Source organism: Diplotaxodon limnothrissa, linkage group LG6, assembly GCF_057381915.1.
Source record: "Diplotaxodon limnothrissa isolate DT_005_m linkage group LG6, D_limnothrissa_male_GT1.1, whole genome shotgun sequence".
Classification (NCBI taxonomy): Eukaryota; Metazoa; Chordata; class Actinopteri; order Cichliformes; family Cichlidae; genus Diplotaxodon; species Diplotaxodon limnothrissa.
The window spans coordinates 33,789,122-33,805,863 of record NC_140601.1 but is presented as its reverse complement, the minus strand read 5'-3'; the positions used below and the strand labels follow the sequence as shown (position 1 = coordinate 33,805,863).

The 16,742-nt window shown below is 39.4% G+C and overlaps 1 protein-coding gene across 1 annotated transcript; it reads right to left on the bottom strand.

Annotated features, from left to right (window-relative positions):
* Window positions 1–6,147: 6,147 nt before the first annotated feature.
* On the bottom strand, window positions 6,148–16,323 carry LOC146630981 (polymeric immunoglobulin receptor-like). The gene is made up of 8 exons (XM_085356233.1): window positions 16,287–16,323; window positions 15,757–16,083; window positions 15,145–15,465; window positions 14,722–15,018; window positions 12,463–12,492; window positions 12,019–12,114; window positions 11,838–11,914; window positions 6,148–6,300 (listed from the first exon to the last, which is right to left on the bottom strand). The coding sequence occupies exons 1-8, from the start codon at window positions 16,321–16,323 to the stop codon at window positions 6,148–6,150; spliced, it is 1,338 nt and encodes a 445-aa protein (XP_085212359.1).
* Between the last annotated feature and the right edge of the window lie 419 nt (window positions 16,324–16,742).

The window sequence follows — 16,742 nt, the reverse complement described above, 5'->3', positions numbered from 1 at the left end:
ATAGTGTACAGGAACATCTGTGCCGAGTATAACCTAGAAGTCCCGAGGTCAAAATGGGAGATGCCCCCAAGGGTGGTGGAGAATGACCGAGCTAAGATCCTGTGGGACTTCCAGATACAGACGGACAAAATGGTGGTGGCTAACCAACCGGACATAGTGGTGGTAGACAAACAGAAGAAGACGGCCGTAGTGATCGATGTAGCGGTTCCCAATGACAGCAATATCAGGAAGAAGGAACACGAGAAGCTGGAGAAATACCAAGGGCTCAGAGAAGAGCTCGAGAGGATGTGGAGGGTGAAGGTAACGGTGGTCCCCGTGGTAATCGGAGCACTAGGTGCGGTGACTCCCAAGCTAGGCGAGTGGCTCCAGCAGATCCCGGGAAAAACATCGGAGATCTCTGTCCAGAAGAGCGCAGTCCTGGGAACAGCTAAGATACTGCGCAGGACCCTCAAGCTCCCAGGCCTCTGGTAGAGGACCCGAGCTTGAAGGATAAACCGCCCGCAGGGGCGTGCTGGGTGTTTTTTTTTTTTTTATATATATATATATATATATATATATATATATAATATTCTGCAACTCTGTAACTTCTGTCGGTGCTGTGCTTTTTTGGAAATCGAATTTCCCAGAGGAACCCACCCGAGGGATTAATAAAGTTCTATCTAATCTAATCTAATCTAATCTAATCTAATCTAATCTAATCTAATCTAATCTAATCTAATCTAATCTAGTTCTCAATCATTTGCATAATAAGCACCCAATACTTTGACAACTCTTCAGACCAACAGTTTCCTCTGTTGTTGATTTGTTTTCTGTTACAAATATGATTTAACCGGTGCCGTAATTAGTGTATAAATTCTTGAATGTAACTATCTATCTATCTTGTCTATCTATCTACATGGTAGTTTGTGTTATAGACACGTCACTCTGTTAAGACGTTGCACTCTCCGCAGCACCCATCACATCGTCTGAGCTCCTTGCATTGGATGTAATTCTACTCATGGTGGCATCAGTTTCTGAAAACACACAGCGTTAGATGTGTTTATGCTGTTTTTGCTTTCACATTTGAGCGTAAGGGTTTGTGTCTGCATTTGACTGTAAAAGATACCTTCAACCCTGCAACATCTGTACTTATAAACAATAACTAGGACACATGTCAGTAGCAGCACAGGGAGTAGCATAGAGTGCTGCATCTGAAAAACAGAAACCACAACATAACACAGTAAAAGCAAACACTTTCCCCCCAAAAAAACCTGCCCTGGACTTATCATAACTGAACTATGGGCTGACATGAAAGTGTTATTACTTCTTATGTGTACCTTAACTTAAACACTGGAAACAACATACTGGCTAGACGTACATTCATTTACTGCAACCGTGAAGCCATTACCAGAATCACAGCCAAAACCAAGTGTACAGCATGAAAACACCATAACTTATAGTATGGAAATGTACTTGTCACAACACTCAGAAAAAGTAAACACTATCAGACACTTATATATACATACATATATATGTATATAATAGCTTTGACAGGGATGCAAAGAACTCTTGGTGCTCTGAGCAACTTTATTTTATGACATTATTTTTTACAAATTTGCAGGTGCCCATCATCTATAGCTTGTTAGTTCAAAAAGTTGAAAAACTATCATTTTTTAACTGTTTTTGTTTTCCCTTTTTTCCCCTAAAGGTGAACACTTACAACACAGTTTAACCTGAAGTGTGAGGCAACAAGGTTTTGGTGATGAAGTATGAACAGTGTGAACACTGTGCTGATAGTTTGGTTATTATTTGTTCACACAACGGAGCTTGAACAAGCACACCGCATCACACAAATCTACTCTTTGTATTATCATATTCTATACAAAAGTGTTCAGCATACCTGACTGCTCAATCTTGATGTAATTTCCAACTCTCCACAGTGAGTCTGACCCACACCAGTATATCCCAGTATCAGCTGCTTTCAGCTCTGTGATCCTCACCTAGAAAGAGTTGATGGGAGCATCATCTTGCAATGTGAGCGCTTCACCGAAACACTTCAACCTTACGGTAGCATCTAAATGCAAAACTTGTTGCAGCGAGCACAGAAACTGTGGGAGCTGTTAGTGCTAGCAGTTTGAGTACCAACAAATGTGTCAGCAGCCCAAACTTGATAAAATGACTGGCTTCAGGACCAAAATGGATTGCTCTGGACCAGTGGTAGACGATAGCGCGTTAGAAAATGGGCTACAGTTAGCGTCAGATGATTCAACTTTCCAACTGCTATGCTGAAAGCTTATTTCAAGTAAAATTCATTTTCAATTTATGAAACTGAAAAGCAAGCAAAATTAGATGCATTACTGACAGCCCTGCTAATATGGAGGAGCTACACCAGGAGCAAACAAGACTGGGGCAACAGAAAGAGCCACTCATACAGAATGTTTCCATACAGTGGAATTCAACACTGGATATGGTTTCTCATCTACTAATGAATCAAGAGGCTGTTTTTGCTCCTTTAGACAAATAAAATCCACCTAGCAAGCTAGCCCTTTTAACTCCATCAGAGCTGGTAAAACTCCAACAGCTGGCGATTGTCCTTGATCCATGCAGGTAAATAAAACTATTTTTTAACTTATTGCTACTGTTTCTTCAAAAAGCTCTATAGTTGACAGTTATTGTTTAGATTAATAATTACTTTCTTGAACTGCTTCAGACCATGGAGGTCCATGATGACTCAAATTACATGGTGAAATTTAAGACTGCCTTCACAAAGGACCTACGTGTAGCTACACTCAACCATCAGTGGCTCCAGATAGCTACTGTGCTTGACCCACGCTTTAAGGATTTGAAGTGTCTTGCAAGTGGAGAGCAAGAAGAGGTTTGGACCAGCCTTGAGGCCCTGCTGCAGGAACAGTGTAAAGATGCCACCACAAAGGAGCCAGCAAAGACAAAGAGCCTCATTCTCTTCATTGTCTTCAGACTCTGATTCAGATGAGGAAGTCCTGTGTAACAGGGCCCTGAGTTTGTACAGAGCAGAATCCACCATCAGCGAGACAGACTGCCCGCTGCAGTGGTGGTCCAGTCGAACAGGGATCCACTATCAGCTGTCTGTCCTGGCCTGCAAGTATTTGATTCGTCCTTCCACTTCTGTCCCATGTGAGAGACTGTTCTCACTTACACGTCACATAGTAACAAAAAAGAGAGCTGCCTTGAGCTCTGAAAATGTGAACAGGCTAGTTTGCCTAAGTAACTGAGTAGCTGAAAGAGACAGACAGTAAAAAAGCATGGAGGTATTGTCACTCCAATGGGGTTTTTACGTTTTGCACTAAAATCTTCGATGTACTGTACAAAATAATTTTGACTAAGGTTACTCACAGTTTAAAGGTGAAGCTGGCCAAATAATCTTTTCTGTTTCTGCCTTATTTTTTTAAGAAGAAAAACTGCAGTTTACGTTGAAAGTTTTATTATTATTATTTAAAGATAATACCATTTTCAAAATGTACTTAAACTACTTAAGATAACACTTTATTTTTAAGTCTGCCCAATTTTGGCCAGGGATATTATTTTTTTTCTTCTCTGTTTTGCATTGAAATGCAGTTTAAATCCTTTTCCCCCATAAACTGAAAGTGCTTGAGTTTACAATATTCATGTCCATTATTTGATTCTGTCACCCACTAAAACCCTTTTAAATAAAAAAAAAGACATTTGTGCTTTGGGGCAAATTTTCTTGTGCGATTGAATGACTGCAATTAATCAAGATGAATTACTTACAAAGCCTCATTAATTTCTTTTATTGAGTCCCACCCCTAATATATCCGTTCGTTAAGTCTGACGTCACTAGCCGTGTCTGGGCCTAAACTCCACTGCAGGTCCATATATCAAACGATCACTATGGCATTACTGAGAGTTGAAAAACTGTCTAAGGTCTTTCATCTTTAATAAAATGATCAGCGTTCTGCTCTACCAGGTGTAACAATTGAGTTTAACATCCAGGCATCCATGAAAACGGAATTTATGACATTTAACGGAGTTAGAAGTTAGCAGGAAGTTAGCTCGCTAGCTTTTATCTAAATACAATATAGCATGTCCTGACTGCGGGGTTTTGGAAACAAATTAAAACGTACACCTCTGTTATCACCTCCAACATAAATGAAAACAGAAAACTAAACAGCAGTGACGTTTGTAGGGTTACTGAAGTTTGGCTAGCTGGTATATAATGATGTGCTACGTGACCGCTAGCGACACAGCTATGTTAGCATAATTTAAACAAGCTAACTTTTTTTCCACTGGATAAAAGTTAACGTGAGTGTTCTCGGTGGTCAGGAACAAATGTAATCACATGGTAGGATGCTGTAAAAGGACCAAACTTCAGCCAGGAGAACACCTGAGATAATCCATCCACGATACGGGGTTAGTCATTCATATACTGCTGCATGGGCTGGGCTGTAGTTACATCCTAAGGTTTTAAAAACTGAGCTTAAATAAATGATTAGCGGTAATAAAAGCCGAGGGAGGTCAAATCAAATCAAATCAAATCAAATCACTTTTATTGTCACATCACATGTGCAGGCACACTGGCACAGCACATGCGAGTGAAATTCTTGTGTGCGAGCCCCACAAGCAACAGAGATGTGCAAACACAACAACACAAACGAGCAAAATACAAGAATGGCCAACCTGAAACTAATAAATATATGTACAATATATAATAGTGTATGCATTTCTGGATGTGTATACTAAATATTTTCCTACGTGTGTGTGTGTGTGTGTGTGTGTGTGTGTATGCACATTTTTACAAATTAAATAGTTAAAAAAAAAAAATAAAATAAAAAAAAATAAAATAAAATATATAAAATATACAGAGTTGAATATGTGCAAAACAAGTGGCATTTATATACAGTGTGGAGTGCATAATGTTGAAGTTAACAGTGATCACTGACTGTTTTAGGAGCTTTTTGAGATTAAATAGAAGAAAATACAAAACATTAAACATGTTAACAACACAAAAGCCATATTAAACGCAGACTACTTTAGGCCCGGAAGTAGGATTCGTCATGTCATCACTTAACGACCGGATTGGGAGCCGTGTTTTTTTTTTCTTTCTCTCACCCTCTCTCTCACACTTTTTTCTGCTACACTCGAGCCTTGTGCTTTGCGCTCGAGTGCATTCATACAAGCACTTTTTTCTATGTTTGTTTTTTAGGTAAGTGCACCAGAGAGCAACTTAGGGTTAATATCTTGCCTAAGAATATTTGGCATGCAGACTAGGGCAACCAGGGATTGAGGCACACCAAACATTCGATTACTAGATGACCTGATCTACTTTCTGAGCTACAGACTACACAGTATTTTATTTTAAAATGGATTTTCTTTTAAATAAAATAAGTCAATCTGATGAATTTTCAAAGCGTTCCTTTAATTTTTAAACATCCCAAAACTTGTTCACAGTTTTGTTCATTTAATAAGAGAAACAAAGGCACTAAGTGTGGACAGTGACTGTTTTTTCTTTTGTTAACAACCCGTGACAGGTCGTTAAGAAAATAAGCATACATCTGGAAAGTCAAAAATGGTTATCCTGGAAAATACAAACTTTAAACAATTTATGTTGTACATGTTCTTATTAAAATATTTATAACTTATTTGACACACTCCAACCTCTGTTATATTATAGGTATACAAAACAGTCACAGTATAAACAACAGTCTAAAACAGTAAATTAAAAAGCAGGTTTTGCAATTAACATACATGAAGTCCATTTCAGTCCATTTCAAATTAATAATGAGTGATACAATCTGAAGTCTTGTCCAATATATCTATGCACCATAATTACTGTATTCAGAGTTACACTAACACATCACAGCATCACTGATGAAAAACACATCTGATCAGTTGCTTTGTAAAAGTACATTTTTGAACTCTTAAGTAAACAACATTACCATACGTATACTCCAGTCAGTAAAAAGCACTGATTTTGGGAAAAAAACAAACCAACCAACCAACCAACCAACCAAAAACTGACATATTGTGACCATAATTTTTTTAGCGCTTTACACTCATGTTGATCTTTTACATTTAGGGGTTTCCACAGTTTATATAAAAAGAGCAAATATTTTTATGAACACTTTAAGCAACTAATGAAAGAAAAGATATGGATCACAGATACAAACTCTTTTATCTTCTGTTGGCTTTATGGAAGTTTCCATTACAGTAGATGTCTTCTGTTGCGTTTGCGGTCATGATTTCATAGACGCCTTCCTCTCCACCTCCATCTTTGCAGACTTTTTGCTGTACGTATGTCATCACAACTTCTTGATTTTTATAAATCTAAAGATGAATCAACACACAATAAACAGAATAATTAATGATACATGTTGCAGAAATCTGGGTTGCTATGGAAACATTTTTGAAAAAAATGTTGTCTACACTAGCTCTGTAGCCAAAATAGCCTCATGCTTCCACCGGTGAAACAAGCTGCAGTGTACATATGTGCCTGTCCAGACTCATAATACACTATGAAACTTTAAGAAAATACAACTACATGGGATAAATGCAATTTTTTTCGAAGACTGGGAGAACAAAACAACAATATTAAAAATAGAGTTGTTGCAAAGAAACAGATTCTAAAACATGAATACTTACATTATCAGCACCACATGAATTCTATATCTTTGGTTGTTTAAGTCCAGCCAATACATGAGTTTAGTCACCCCACAAGCTGCACAGATCTGGGTTATGATGGACATATGTTGGAAAAGTGTTTTTTCTACTCTAACACTATAGGCAGAGTAGCTGCTTTCTGTTGCGTAATTAGCACCCAGCCATGAAAGCTCAGAGAAACCTTGATTTATACAATCACCTAAGCTGTGACAAATTGCAACAGTTTGTTCTGCTGCGGAGTTACAGCATATAACATATTTTTTTCTGTTAGTCATTTGTGTTAGATGGTGGCACAATATGCGCTTAATATAAAAGACGTAAAGCAAATAAAAAAAATTGAGAAAAAAGAAGAAACTCCATTCAAAGAAATGATTCAATTTCCAATTGCATTCTTAGTCATCTCACTGCCCTTGAGTTATTCCACCATTGTAGCCACACTACAGCCTGTGTGAGGCTGTTCATAGCTGTAGCAGGACCTTTATCTGCATTCCCACATCAAGTTGCTATCATTGTGTCAGCATCAAAAATAAAAATGTACACTTAATTACAAATTCCATTTGTGCCAAATTCTTTTATATTTTTATATTTTATGCATACAACTCTGTTAATGCTTTACACTTTAGTTTTCTTACTCCACTTTCTGCAGCCCCCATCACTTCCTCTATGTTTTTTCCCTTGGGTGTATTTCTGCTCATGGTGTCATCGGCTTCTGAAAATACATAGTATACATAGTGGTTGTACTTCATTTGCATCTATATTTGCATCTATATTTGAATTCTATATCTTTGGTTGTTTAAGTCCAGCCAATAGATGAATTTAGTCACCCCACAAGCTGCACAGATCTGGGTTATGATGGACATATGTTGGAAAAGTGTTTTTTCTACTCTAACACTATAGGCCAGGGGTGTCAAACTCAAATACACAGTGGGCTAAAATTCAAAACTGGAACAAAGTCGCAAGCTAACATTAATATTATTGAAAAAAAAAATCTTCCTCTAGATATAGAATGAATCTTTTCTTATGGACTCAAACAAGTTTTGCTGAAAAACTGAATATGGAACAAGCAAAGCTTAATACTAAACAATATATATATTAGCTGTATAATACCAGTAGGCCAGCTCTAATAGTAATTTGGTATGGCTTTGCGGGCCAAATTTGGCCTGCGGGCCAGAGTTTGACACCTGTGCTATAGGCAGAGTAGCTGCTTTCTGTTGCGTATCTCTGACAGTGAGACTCATTGCAGTATGCATTCATGTCCAGATTTAAAATAACCATAATATAGAAACCATTCTGAAGGAATTACAATTAAGGATAATGAATGTAATGGCACATAATATAGTACGTTTTTTAAGAGCCACTCTTAAGTGCCCCAGTGTAATACACTTATTTATCACCAGTCAAAGCCACATTAAAAACAGGCCAAGGAAGCACTTCTCTTTTGTTGTGTGAATTAGCTGTATATTTCTCAGTTACTTGGTTAATTAGCACCCAGCCATGAAAGCTTGGGGAAACTTTGATTTATACAATCACCTAAGCTGTGACAAATTGCAACAGTTTGTTCTGCTGCGGAATTACAGCATATAACATATTTTTTTCTGCTAGTCATTTGTGTTAGATTGTGGCATAAGTGGAGATATCAACTGAATTTCAGGAGTGGGACCACACCTCATTCACGCCCTTTCTGACCTCGGGCTATATATGCCCCCTTCACCAATACCTACTGTTCTCATTTTCATGCGAGCACCCCACATCATCAGAGAAGATCATGAACATTCTAAGAGCTTGAATCCTATAAACCCATTTTGCTGGTCATCATGGATTTCCTGTTGCTCAGCCTGTCAGACCAAGACCTCAGTCCTTGTCCATCTGATATTCCCCAGGCAGTCCGGGAATTGCAATCTAAACATCCTAGTGGAGCTACCACAGAGAGCTTAATTACCAGCCATCAGATCCGCCGTATCCATTCCTCAGAACTCCACTCGATTCAACAATACAGCAGCTCTGGTCACTCTCCATCTCCACGAAACTAGGACCTCCAAACCACTACTAGAGGAAGATCTATCTCCAGCAAAAGTTCACGGTGTTGCTCCACTCCAGATCGTTCTGAGATGCGTCTCCATCTGCCGCATCTCGCCACCACTTCGCACGCTCCCTCCTCAGATGCTCCTCCTACTCAGCATGGCACTCAGCTTGGGTTGCCAGTTCTGTGGTCTCCAATCCCTCCTTCGCAACTCGCCTCAGCAAACCCTCTTGTGAACCCTCTTGGCACTGGGTTGCCAGGTTCTCAGCCACTCATACCTCCTTTGCTAAACTCTGCAGCAAACCTCGGCACCAGGTTGCCAGGTTTTCAGCCACCCATCCCTCTTCTGCTAAACTCCGCAGCAAACCTTGGCACCGGGTTGCCAGGTTCTCTCACCTCAGCTCCTTTATACAACACTTCAGCTAACATTCTTACAACCAGGCATCCAACCATACATCCCTCTAACCCAGCAGGTTTTCCTACTTCCATCAGTGAAGCTTCAAGCAGCCCATGGCCAAACTTTTTAGCCCCTTTTCTTCAAACTAACACTGGTCAGTTTTCGCTGGTCTCAGCAATTCCTCCTCCCAACCCGACATCACAAGTGCCTTTAAGGTCCTGCCAATTCACCCGGATTTCTGGTGCTTGTTCGGAGTCAAGTGGAGGGATGCTTGCTTTCTCACTGTCAGGCTATCCTTTGGTTGCAAAAGCAGCCCTCAACTCACTCTCCAAAGCTCTATGTTGGATCTTCTCCAACAATCATAAACTGCCACTTTTGGTCCATCTTCATGATGATTTCCTAGTCATTCCCCCTCCCATGTCACCGCCAACTCGGGGGTTATCCACTCTGTGATCAGTCTTCTCTGTACTCGATGTTCCACTGTCGGAAGAGCAAACAGAGGGACTTTCAACATCCCTGGGGTTCCTCAGCATTACCCTCGACACCAAGCATTTCCAGGCCTCCCTGCCTATCGAAAAACTCATTTGCTTCACTCTTCTCCTCCAAAATTTTCTCCTCATTTCCACATTCCACACGACAACTACACTCTCTTTTGGGACACTTCTTTATCCCTCACTTGCTTTCACTTGCAGTATCTAAACCATCACTCCTTGTTTCCATCACGCTGGATAGCTCTTCCAAAGCCAAACTGTGACTCTGGCAACTTCTGCTTGCTAACTGGAACGACATTACTTTCTTTTACGATGATCAGCTGTCCCACCCTGACAACATTCAGCTCTACATAGATGCCACCCTTTCTGCCGGTTTTGGGGGTTATTGCGGCGTAAGGTGGTTCCCTTCAGCTTGGCCTCTTGAGTTTCGCCAATATATCCAGGAGCGGTTCCTGCCTTCGTCAGCCATTTTCGAAATTTACCAGGTGGTCATTACAGCCATACTGTGGGACCACAAATTGTCAATAAGATCAATCCCCATTCACTCAGACAACCTTGCCATAGTTGACATAATCAACAAAGGCCAAAGCAATTCCCCTTCCATCATGCACTTCATTCGGCTCACGTGGCTATCAGTCACCGACCAGTTCGTAATTAGAGCATAAAACATCCCAGGGCATTTCAATTTCATTGCTAAGTCCCTGTCTTGTCTCTCCCTCCAGACATTCAGAGCCTTGACCCCTCATGCAGAGTCAGCTTTGACACCAGTTCCTCCATTTTCAGCTACGACATTCGAAATCTAAACCATAGCATCTAAGAACTCACCAGCCTTTCCTAAGAAGCGATAATAAACAGTGTTGCAGCAAACACTTTGTCCATCTATTAGACCGCTTAGAACATGTTCCGTTCATTCCACAGTCACTTCAATCTTCCCGTTTTGTCACGGCTCCCAAATCTTTCCGATTTCCGAGCATCAAAATTCCCACAATGAAGATGTATCTCAGCGGCATAAATTTCTTCGCCAAAATGCTCACAGTTTCCCCATGCTCAACCATTACATCATCCCAGATACCATTACTCATAAAAGGTCTCCGACGTCATACTCATTCTGCAACCCCACACCCCTAACTTCAGATCTTCTATATCGCTGCATCTCTACGCTCTGGCTGAAGTACGGTGGCTACTTCCTGGCACGCACACGCAAAGCCACTTTCCTGCTTGCCTTCTTCGGCTTCTTGCCCCTTTCCAAATTTACCTGCTCATCATCGAAATTTCAACCAGATCTTCACTCGTGTTTAAGCAACTTCCACCCAGTTTCCGAAGACTGCCTCATCTTCTTCCTCAAATGAAGCAAAACCACTCATCGGGCAGCCCCATTCCAATAGACTACTTCAAAATAAACTCACCTTTAAGCCCCTTTGAATCGCTAACCCAGTACCTCTACCTCAGCAAATCTCAGCACGCCTTACCTTCAGATCCACTGTTCATCACTAAATCCGGCCACATCCCAACAAGATCATAGTTTCTTTCACACTTTCGCCAAGTTCTCTTGTCATCCGGGATTCCTCTCAGTTTCTTCTCTGGGCATTACTTTTGCTTCGGCGCTGGAATTTCTGCTTCCCGCAAGGGAATTCCTGACTACTTAATCCTCCTCCTGGGCTGATGGTCGTCAGAAGCCTACCAGTTATGAATTTCAGGAGCGGGACCACACCTCATTCATGCCCCTTCTGGCCTCAAGCTATATATGCCCCCTTCACCAATACCTGCTTTTGTCATTTTCATGCCCCCCCCCCCTTTTCCTTCTCTTCTTCTTTTCCTTCTTTCACGTCTCGTTAGTACATGGGGATCTTCCTGGCCCGGGAGCCGCTGCCACTCCCCTTCGAGCCCTTCCCCAAACCGCAGCACCAGTTCATAGTTCCTCATCCTTCATCGCTCATCATTACTGACGATGTGGTCTTAGCTAGTTAAAGAGGTCATGCAATTAAAAAAGTTTGCATTCACAATTTTTAAAAAAGAAACTCCATTCAAAGAAATGATTCAATTTCCAATTGCATTCTTAGTCATCTCTCTGCCCTTGAGTTATTCCACCATTGTAGCCACACTACAGCTTGTGTGAGGCTGTTCATAGCTGTAGCAGGACCTTTATCTGCATTCCCACATCAAGTTGCTATCATTGTCTCAGCATCAAAAATAAAAATGTACACATAATTACAAATTCCAATTGTACCAAATTCTTTTATATTTTTATATTTTATGCATACAACTCTGTTAATGCTTTACACTTTAGTTTTCTTACTCCACTTTCTGCAGCCCCCATCACTTCCTCTATGTTTTTTCCCTTGGGTGTATTTCTGCTCATGGTGTCATCGGCTTCTGAAAATACATAGTATACATAGTGGTTGTACTTCATTTGCATCTATATTTGCATCTATATTTGAGTGTAAGCATGTCCATGTGTACATGACTGTAAAAGATACCATTAACTCTTGAGCATCTGTTCTTATAAACCGTAACTAGGAGACACATCAGTAGCAGGACAGGAGGTACAGTGTAAACCACATAGAGTGCTGCATCTGAAAAACAGAAACCAAAAGAGAAGACAATAAAAGTAAACACTTTCCAAAACACTTTTATTTTCATGCACATAAGTGGAGAAATGTGGCCTTCCAAGATGTTTTCATGTTCACTTTTCTTATCGTTAATAGTTATGTTTATTTTAACTTAACACAAACTCACAGATGTTTTAAGATTTCAGTGTGACATAGACTTACTTCATGTACTGTAACCATGAAACCATAACCATAAACAAAACAAATATTAACCTTGAATGTGAAAAGGTACTTGGTCTCACAACACTTCTCAGCTGGCGTGCACACTAACAGAAACACATATGCAGTTTATATTTTCTATAATAGCTTTACCTGGGATTTTTCTGGTGTGCTGCAAAAAGACTGTAAGAGAAGAAGATTCTTAGTGTTGTTACCACATTCATTTCAAGTCAGACTTTGTTTTTTCTATCTTTTTACAATGTCTAGTAAAAGAAAACATTTAATCAGATATGACTTACTGATTAAAAAGTGAAAATATGGAACTCAACCCTTAAGTTTTTAACTTTTCTTTTGCCTCAAAAACTTTCACTTTAAATTAGTAAAAAAAAATTGCTTTATAAAAGAATGCATTACATTTGTTTTGTTTAAATTATTTTCTGTCTTTAATATGTCGTTAGTTAAAACAAGGCATAGCATTGTCTGTCCACACCATTACATGCCTCAACCAAAACCTGTTACCCTAAGGGTGCAGGAATTACTGTAATGTTCTCTATATCTTCTCCATAACTTAATCCTATGATCCGACTCCCGAAATCAGAATCCACAGTCATTGCTGAACATAGTGTTCCTCCACATGTTCAAGAATGAGTGCACATTTTGCTGCCATCAGTGCAAACAGCACTATGAGACGAGAGAGTGGCTGTGTGCAGTCTGTTCCATATTGTCTGGGTAAGGAGGTGTCGGCCATATTGCCCTGCAAACGTTAAATGCAAATCAGTAAAAGACTGCCTACAGTTTCTAAATGTTGACAACATGAGGTAGTATGCTCTTTTTGGGATCTCTGAAATCCCTCTGACATAATATGAAACTTGGTCTTCAATTTTGAGATGGTCCTAGGGCTTACTCCAGATAATGCTGCAACTTGGTAAATAGAGTGATTATTCTATAGCCCTTTTCTAAACACACATTCACACTCATCGGCGAGCAATTTGGGGTTCAGTATCTTGCCCAAGGATATTTGGCATGCAGCCATAGATCAGCCAAAGATCGAACCTGAGCTACAGCCAGGAGGTAGAGCAGGTTGGTTTTGCAGAACACCAGCTTGAAGTTGCCCTGTGGCACAGGCCCTATCCAGATCAGACAAACATGGTACTAATGACTGCTGTTGCAGGGTCTATGCTCACAGGTGCTGCCAATCAGGCAAGAAGTAATCAGTGACGTGGTTATCAGCACTTGGGGTAACAGACAAGAGTCAAAACAAAACATGAGTCAGTAGCAGAATAAGCTGATTGGTATTGGCAGAGAAGATTTGGCAATTTTTCCATTGACACAAACCACATACTCAAGCCTGCTGCTCAACTCACATTTGTATTTTTCTTACAAATGTGGCCCAATATGAGAAATAAACAGGCTTTCCTACAGTATAAGATTTATTGCCAAGAAACATTGTTAAAACAAAGAGATAATTGACCAAACACAAATGTTCTTACTGTTTGTGTTTAGATTTCATGTTTAAAATGTCCTTTTAAGAAGTTATTTTCCTGATATTGTAGCAGAGACTAGTGTTGATGCCAAGATTACATGTCATCATGCAGTGATGTCTACACAATGATATTACCCTTAAAAGTTTACCCAAAATGGACTTTTTTTTTCTCAGAAGTTTTCTGTATTTAATGTTTTACCTGAAGCAGGTAAAACACTCAAGGTACAAATACTTGACATATACTTTGTATGACATAGACATTAAATTGGTAGAATTTTATTATTGATATTTTCTTATATTGAAATTATGTATATTGATATATATTCCATATTCCCGTGATATTAATGCTCAGGTCATCATTAAAAAGCATGTTCTAAAAATAAATTCTGCCTTGAGTTTGTGGCACAGAGAGTTTAAAAAAATCAATTTCTACTCAAAAAATATTAATTTGGCTGTTATGAGAGTTTAAAATTGGAAAAAGACAAATTAAAAAGTATGAAAAATGCAACCCTGTTATTTACATCAGCGGCTTTTTAGTCTGAAAACTTTTATAGTATGAAGACAAAATTTTTAAGGACTTAATTAAATATGCAAAGTGATCAGATTTCAACAAAATCTACATGGGATAAGCCACTTATGGGTTTGTTATGACTAAGTTTTATTACAAATGCAAATATTGACTGTACAGTGTACGTTAGAATATGACTGCCAGAGAGACAAAAATGTTTTGTGGCCTCAGACCACCTGTGGTAAGTGAGGCTCTCGGTAGTTCTATTTCTTGTGCCGCTATTTTTTGTGCTGAGTGTGAACATCATATTGAGAGTTTTAGTTTTACTTATTCACTCTTCAGACAACTGAACCAACATAAAACGAACACATGGCTTAAAAGCTGTACATTGTATTATCTTACACAAAAGTGTCCAGCATACCTGACAGCTCAATCTTGGTGTAGTTTCCAACTCTCCACTGTGAGTCTGACCCACACCAGTATGTCCCAGCATCAGCTACTTCCAGTTCTGTGACCCTCACTGTGAAAGAGCTGGAAGCAGCATCATCTTGCAGTGTGAACCTGCTTCGACTCGTCACCATGTCTGTGCATTTGTTGCGGTGGTCTCCCTTACATAGGAACTTCCTGTTATCCCAGTGTTGTGGAGGATAAGGACACTGCAGAGTTAGTGGATTTCCTGCAGTACCATTCATTTTAGTTGAGTTGACACAGCACCACTCTGTCAGATTGAAAGAGAAACATTATTTTCGAATAATCAAATATTTAAGTTTCTTAGAGACTATTTGACAGCAAATAATGTCTTCTTGGTGCTGGTGTAAAGAGCTATTACTGTGATTTTTTTTACCTTCAACTTCCAGCTCAACAGCAGAGAAAACATCCAGCTCAGAGTTTCTTTGAACACCACAGAGGTATGACCCTGAATCATTACGAGTCAAACTGTTAATGGTCACTGTGAATGTTCCTAACATTTTGTCATCATCAAGTCTGAATCGCCCATTTTGTTTGGTGTCAGAGGTGATCAGTGCCTGCTGCAGACATGTGGAGGGCCAGTTTCCTCTGCAGATGTACTTCAGGCTGTTCTGATACTGAGACTCATACGGACAACTGACAGACTTAGAGTATCCCTCATAACTTTGAACTTTGGTCACAGTGTCACAGCATCTGTCTGTCAAGAAGGTAAACAATAAACAACACCAGAAGATACGTTACAGCCACAAAACTATTACAAATAAGACTTAAGTGTTTTTTCCAAGTTAAAGTGCAGTTTTACAGAAGGTCAATTTTGCAGCAAACAATACAGATAGTCCTGCACTCACATACCACTGTTTAAAGAAATGCAAACTTCTATTAACCTGAAACTGAAGTCCTTCCCTTTAACTTTATTTGTTGTGATATTGTTTTTTATTAGCAATCTGTAATTGGCTTTTGCGATGCCCCCCCCTTTTTTTCTTTTTACCTTGTACTAATTTCAGCTCGACTTCAGTGTAGATGTCTGTTCCAGTTATCGTCACCCCACACCAGTATTTTCCAGCATCCGTAGATTGAAGATCAAAGATAGTTGTTGTGAAGATTCGTGCACTGTTGTCATCATAAATTGAGTATTTGGTTTTGCTTGCTTGTGGTGTTGTAATGAGAACATCACTGCTGCCACAGCCGTTCTTACATAGGTACTTCTCATGAGATACATAACTCTGATCATAGGAGCAAGAGACATTAACCTCTCTCCCCACATATCCAGTCACATGGATCATCCCCACTGCACTGGTCACACATCTCAGAGAAACTAAGAAGAAAAAATATAATGTGAAAAGATCATGTTTTACTTTGTCAGGTCAGCTTTCTTACTAACTAATTTAGTGCTGTATAAAGAAATTATAAGACCAATGCTGGATGTTACTTACTGTTGCTTAATACTAAAACATACATTTATTTGTTAGTATACAGCTGACTTTAATCTTTATCTGTTTACTTATTCAAATTACTTACTGCAGAAGATGAACAGCAGATTTTGAATGCTCCACATCTTTGCTCATCGAAATAGAAACGTAACAGGAAATATTGTCAGTACTGAAAAGCTTGTGCAGACACTAGGGTCATTTCATGTCATAGCAATATGAGGGGAGGGGTGGAGCTAGACTATCAGGACATCAACATTCTTAGATGGAAGTTCATATAACGGTATTTTAATAGTTTGTAAAATAGCTGACATATGACATCTAGTGGTGAAAGAAGTGCTATAAATGAAAAGTCTTGAATCAAAAGAGTAATAGTATTTAATAGGGGTGCAACGATACTCGTATCGATATTGAACCGTTCGATATAGTGCTTTCGGTTCGGTAAGCATATGTATGAACAATACAAAATAAATTTTTAATTTATTTTATCAACTTTCCTTCTGACGATGCTGTCTGTGTTGAGCGCTCAGTGGATCTGCTCTCGACA